Source organism: Dipteris shenzhenensis, chromosome 14 (genome assembly GCF_047967505.1).
Source record: "Dipteris shenzhenensis isolate YYH24624 ecotype China chromosome 14, Dip_SZ_1.0, whole genome shotgun sequence".
Taxonomy (NCBI): domain Eukaryota; kingdom Viridiplantae; phylum Streptophyta; class Polypodiopsida; order Gleicheniales; family Dipteridaceae; genus Dipteris; species Dipteris shenzhenensis.
Window position 1 is genome coordinate 25,945,550 of NC_141609.1, and position 6,000 is coordinate 25,951,549.

The 6,000-nt window shown below is 45.0% G+C and overlaps 1 protein-coding gene across 1 annotated transcript in view; it reads right to left on the bottom strand.

Moving 5' to 3' along the window:
- The window catches only part of EMB2761 (threonyl-tRNA synthetase, putative / threonine-tRNA ligase), a 33,936-nt gene extending 28,137 nt beyond the window's left edge, over nt 1-5,799 (bottom strand). Inside the window, exons 1-4 of the mRNA XM_087384890.1 lie at nt 5,577-5,799; nt 5,210-5,477; nt 3,609-3,758; nt 3,364-3,511 (exon numbers count right to left, since the gene is read on the bottom strand). Of these exons, the coding sequence (XP_087241016.1) occupies nt 3,364-3,511; nt 3,609-3,758; nt 5,210-5,477; nt 5,577-5,677 (667 nt within the window). The 5' untranslated portion in view covers nt 5,678-5,799. The remainder of the gene's footprint in view (nt 1-3,363; nt 3,512-3,608; nt 3,759-5,209; nt 5,478-5,576) is intronic.
- Between the last annotated feature and the right edge of the window lie 201 nt (nt 5,800-6,000).

Sequence of the window (6,000 nt, forward strand, 5' to 3'; positions counted from 1 at the left end):
ACCCAGAGTAGTGGCCCCACAAAGGCCGTCGCATCTGTCATCGGTGTAGCCTCAGTGCGCGAGATCCCACGGACTCTGATGTTGAGAGCCTTACTGGCTCTCTATTGCTGCTCCATGAAGGGAGCCGAAACGGTTGTCCTTGCAGGCTCCCGTTTGGCCACGTCGACCCATCTAGAAGTCCCCTCAATTACAAATTGCATGCTTGCAAAATGTGCCTCAACAACTGGGATGCTCCCTGGGACTGTGTATATGGCTGTGACCACCTGTCAGAGCTACGAGATATCATATCTGAGTCTGAATGAGATCAGCCTGCTCTCAAATGGCACGAGCCTGCTCCTGTATGATGCGGCTTTGATCCTGGTTGAAGTGACCTGCTCCTATGTGAAGCGTGTCAGCTCCATCTCGCGCTCACGGATACTATGTACCTCCATGACCAAGGTCTTCCAGGCCTTTGGTGTGTCAGCTCATCCGTGTCCTAGCTGAAACTGGAATGGATGTGACAAAAGTATGAGGATGAGGCCAGAAGCTGGGTGGTGAAAGGGTGAGTTGGGTAAGGTATGGAGATGATAGTGACATAGATGAGGCGATCCCAACAGGATGTGGGAAAGGGAAGGAGAAAGAACGAAAGAAAGAAAGAAAGTTTATTAGAGTCTTCGGAAGACCAATGGGTCTATGAGACTGTGAGAATCCTGATACAAACAAACTGTGAGGGTGGAGCTACTAAACGAGCATCCACACCAATGCAGAATGCAAAAAGCTAGTGCTAAGTACTACATAGTCATGTCAGAGTAATCGACAACACATCAATATCATCATCATCATCATCATCATTAGTTCATCCAAGTGGATGAGACGGCGGGAGCATGAAGTCAGTGATACAGTGCTGTTTTTCTCACGGGCGCGGTCATGTGTCGTCTCGTGGTCATAGCTCTATGCCTAGCAGGGGCTACAGTGATCCCTATCGGTTGAGCTCCGAATCTGAACAGAGAGGGAATATCCCCAGGTGTAATCTGTGCATCAACCCTCTGTCTGAGCTGTCATGTCGCTGGCTTTGGATCCCGATCATGTTGGGGCCTCGTAGTATGGGGTCCCCCTACTCTGGCTAGAAAAACTCCGTGATCGAGCTCTGAGAAGAGTCAACCAAGGAGGAGGTATGCTCCTGTCTCCATGATCGAAGTAGACGCTCACGGTGACTAACTGCCTCATGAATGAAAGCCGCCATGCATCTCATGCATCTCTGGTCTGGATAGGAGAGAAACCCGAACAACACCCCAGGACTGTCTCTGAAGAGGTAGTAGAAGCGTCCTCGGATCTCATAGTAAACTGGGCACCTGAAAATGAAATGCTCCTCCGACTTGACCTCCTGTGTGTCACATAATGTGCATGTGCGCCTCTCCCAGGGTAGACCCTCTACCCTACCACTCTCAATGCGTAGTCTATGTGAAGAGACCCAAAACTACCCAGTAGAGATCCTCAGTGAGTGGTAAGTGGATCTGCGTATATCCTGGTGGGTCAATGAAACCCTCCTCTGTGATGTGTAAACAATGATCCATGTAGCAACTAAGCTTCACTGAAAGCTCGCTCGGTCCCAACCAGGTCCGGAATGCGTGTAGCTGTAAAAGATCCTCGCGAGTGATCTGGTTGACCTCGTGTGACAAGAGAGAAGAGAATGGCACGTCAATGCTATACTGGAAGGGAGGGAGTCTGTCCATGTGGAGCCCCAATCGCTCAAAACATCTCTTTGTGCGTACATACCAGCATCTCTGGTCACCTGCTGCTGCTGATAGTGCCATAGAAGAGAACAATGCTAGCCATGGTAATCTGCTACGCCCAGAAGTGCAATCCATGTACCCCCCTGACTCGGTATACTCTAATATACCATTCAATATACTCTAATGCACCCTTCCCTATTATCCCTATGACCTAGACACATGGATGCACATCTATATTAATAAATAAGTGTTACATGTCCAAATTTGGTGGCGTCTGAAGCAATGGCTCCAGCGCGACGAGTCCTATTTACTCAGATGATCCACTGCAATTGGTGTCCATTATAAACACAAACACATGACACATGTCACACCAAAATGATGCATCATGTAAAAATGTTCTAATGTCTATTGGGTCTGATAATCACCCCATCCTCCGTCATCCTTAGAAAGTGGTCGTGATACAACTAGAGCTTGTTGGGGCACTCTTGGATTCCCCTGTGCAGCCAGAGTAGATCCAATTGTATGATACAGTTGATCTCATCCCATGGGATGTTGGGAAAGGGAGATGGGTGTGGCAAGCATTTAAGCATATTTTCCATTTCCTACAAAGTACACAAAGTCTTGGATTGTTTTTATTAAAGTGGGGACAGGCTTGCAGCGGTATGCTTTCAATGATTCGACTAGGTAGGTGATGATGATACTTGACAATCCACTAGTGGGATTTTTCTTTTTCTTGGCAAGTTCACTGCTCCGATAGATTGTGTGTGGCTGACGAAACTACTTGGAGATCTTCGTGAGTGTGATTCAGCAGACACCCACTTCCATTCTCACCCACTTTAATAAAAACAATCCAAGACTTTGAGTACCTTGTAGGAAACGGAAAATATGCTTAAATACTTGCTTATGCTTAGTATTGGGACCGAGCATAAACTTGCTCACCTGGGAAACAACAAACTGGATATATGGTCTAGTGCTAAACACATACATAAGACAGCCAACTGCCTGGCTGTACATACCCATATCATAGGGCTCAACTGAATCATAAATACTCAACTTCAGTCCAATTTCCATAGGACACAGTAAATAAAAGAGAAGAAAAAAGAGGTAAAGTAAAACTTTTATGAAAAACAAAAGGAAGACATACTTAGCAAGCAAAGCAACACTTATGTCGTCATCAGTGCTCAAGCATAAGCAACTATACTGGGTTTCTAAAGACCTAATCTCTTGGGCAAACCCAGTGCTTACTAAAATACGTCAAATAAACAAAAGAGAAAGAAAACAAGAATATAGAAGAAAGGAAGAAGGTGGCTAAGCAAAAATAAACAAGCAAGTCAGGAAACAAAATCTTCCAAAAAACAGGAATTAAATCTCTCCCTCCCTCCCTCCCTCCCTTCCTCCCCCTCTCTCTCTCTCTCTCTCTCTCTCTCTCTCTCTCTCTCTTATTTAAAAGATAAAAAGCTAAATGGACCCTTTACACTTATGTATCGCTTCCTACAAAGAGGCAAAATTACATTCCTAACTTAGAAAGCACAAGGATACTCAATCAAACTCTCTTTTGAAACTAAAAGAAAAACGGGCTATTCAGCTCCTGGAATTTAAAACATTGCAGTTTGTTAAGTAAAGAGAAAGGTAACTTGAGTCTGAAACCAACCGATGTGATATATTGTGATTGGCTCTGTCTTGATACTTTCCAGAATCTCCAATTTATATGGTTCTTTGATTTCCTTAATACGACGTTCAGCTTCCTCCCTGGACACTTCCTCCCTTCTGAGTGGCAAATTGCGACCAATGATACGTTCCTACAAGCACAATATTATCAGATCTAACAGAACAGAGGTCCATATGGCAAAAACTTCCAAAATAAAAAGAATATACACAGATAAGACACCAAATCACCATCTCTTTCTTAATTTTCTTGAGATCTTTTTCTGTCAATGGTTCTTTCATGTCAAAGTCGTAGTAGAATCCTTTCTCAATCCATGGACCTATGGTGACTTGTGCATCAGGAAACAGCTTCTGTACTGCCATGGCCATAATGTGGGCACTCTGCAAGACACAATTAGCTCACAATCAAAAGAAATTTTCAACTTCACCAGCACTAAAACCAAAAAAAGAAAATCAAGGATCAAGAGAACTTTCACAGTAACTAATACAAAGCTAGCTACAAATTTGGATACGTCCCAAAGAAACGATAACAAGTGATTGACCCATTTATGAATTAAACGATCACTGCAAACTAATGCAGTTTAAACAATGAATTGCTTACTTGTAGTTGATACAAGGTCACCCATATGACCAGTCCTGCAGAAAACACCAGTAATTGCCAAAAGTCCACTAAAATTAGACACTCAGCAAGGTCTAACAATTGATCCAGGTTTCTTGGTTGGGTCAAGCCGACCTGGCAGGCACCAAACTGACTGCCTGGTATCTACCATGCCCTAGGTGGACCCGGGGACATGTACCTCAGAAGCCCTTACGAGCACTAACTTCTCGAACAGATCCTTCCAGTGTGGAGAGAAGCAAACACAAGCAGGAGCGAACTGCAGAAAATGGGGAACAAGGGGCTCTTAAAATGACAGTGGAGATTCTGCAGGATGCATGGAGGTGAATACGGTCATTTTGGGGATACTGTTTAGACGCACCCTTGTGTAGCAAAAAGAGCTTTTGGTGTGTCCCTGCCATCATTTGCAAGCTAAGCACTGACTTTTTTTGGGCAGGAAGGTTTTAGTGAATGTTTGAGACTTAGCGCCATAGTCACTCATAAGATTTAGACACTTAAAATGTTTCAGAGTTTTGAAAGCTTTCAAAGATACGGGAAATTGCAAAAAATACAAGCGGAAAGGGACTGAAACATGCAAAAAGGTATGCTCGCAGGTTGAAACTTGCAAAGGAAAAGTTCAAACTCGAGACTCTGTAAGTTAAGTCGCATGTCCATATTTCTTTGGCAATGAAAAGTTTCAAAACGTTTAGAAATGTTTCAAAGTTTCTGTTCCTATGAAAGAAGTTGAGGAACTTGGGACATTTTATGGGCAGCTATACAAGCTGAGCCCATTCCCAAGTGCTCCCAAAAGTAAATAAACGTGTAGGATACAAAGAGTCGAGAAGTAGAGGGAGAGTAAGGTACAGATGTTATTGCTTTTTCATTGCAATCCTGGGCCCCCTTAGATATGTGAGGGGGAAATGTCATGCTTTTTAACTGGTAAGTTTCCCCAAAAATACCTGGGTCAGATCATCTGTTACAAAATATCTAGTTATAGGCTTGAGAGCTAGTTCAACGCGCGTGTGAGGACGAGAGCCTTATAAACCTTGCAAGACGGAGGTGAGTGTCCGACTTATGAGAGGCCTACTCTGAAGAACTTCAAGGGTATGCGCGAGACAGTCGAGACTCAATGTTCGTTCGTCTCTTCTTGTGAATTATACACTCTCATTAAATTTCACGTGGATACTCTCGCACCGATCAGTCAGCAACTTTTCATCTCGTAAAGAAAGCAACCAACCGTGTGACGGATTCGAAGAAGTTTCTCTGACGACTCGTTCGTGGGCAAGATCACCGGCTTCTCTCCCTGCTCTGGGGTGATAACGATCTCGGGCTTCGCCTTGGGGGCGGTTTCTTGTACCGCTGCGAGAGAGGCTAACGTCTCCGCTCGGCGCAGTTGACGGTGATACGGAGGTAAAGGGCCTCTGCCCCCGGCGCGACTACTCAGATTAGAGTAGAGCTCCGATTCAGCGGGGATCTTGGAGAAGCAATTCGCATTGGATGCGACGCTGAAAATTTCCAAGGAAAGTACGAGATGTGAGGAATCGATGGGGGAAGGAAAGGAATGAATGAAAGAGGTGGCAAGAACTTGGAGGGGATGGGATTACCTGAGGAAGGAAGATTGGCAAGCAAAGGGGTGAAGAAGAGGGCGTTGGAGGAAGCCAAGAGTTGGAGCCGAGGTTGCTCCCACGGCAGCCATAGCCACCATCGCTACAAAGCTCCAACAGCCACAAGATCTCTCTCTCTCTCTCTCTCCCTACGTAGTAGTAGTAGAAGATGATTGTAGATTGCATGCCTTAGTCAACCTTACGAGTTGACTTTACCTTCTCTTTCCACCCTCAACGAGTGTTTGCACCCTAGAGCCTGGTGGACGTGGTGCTCAAGTCTGTAAACACCCTCACTACCCACCCATGGCTCTGTCTCTAGCCAATTGCAGACGAGGTTTTTGGCCTCCCCACTTGCCGGAGGCGCTTGCCCATGAAAGTGAAATTAGGGATTTCATGAATTTCATGCTTTGGTCGTTTCACACTG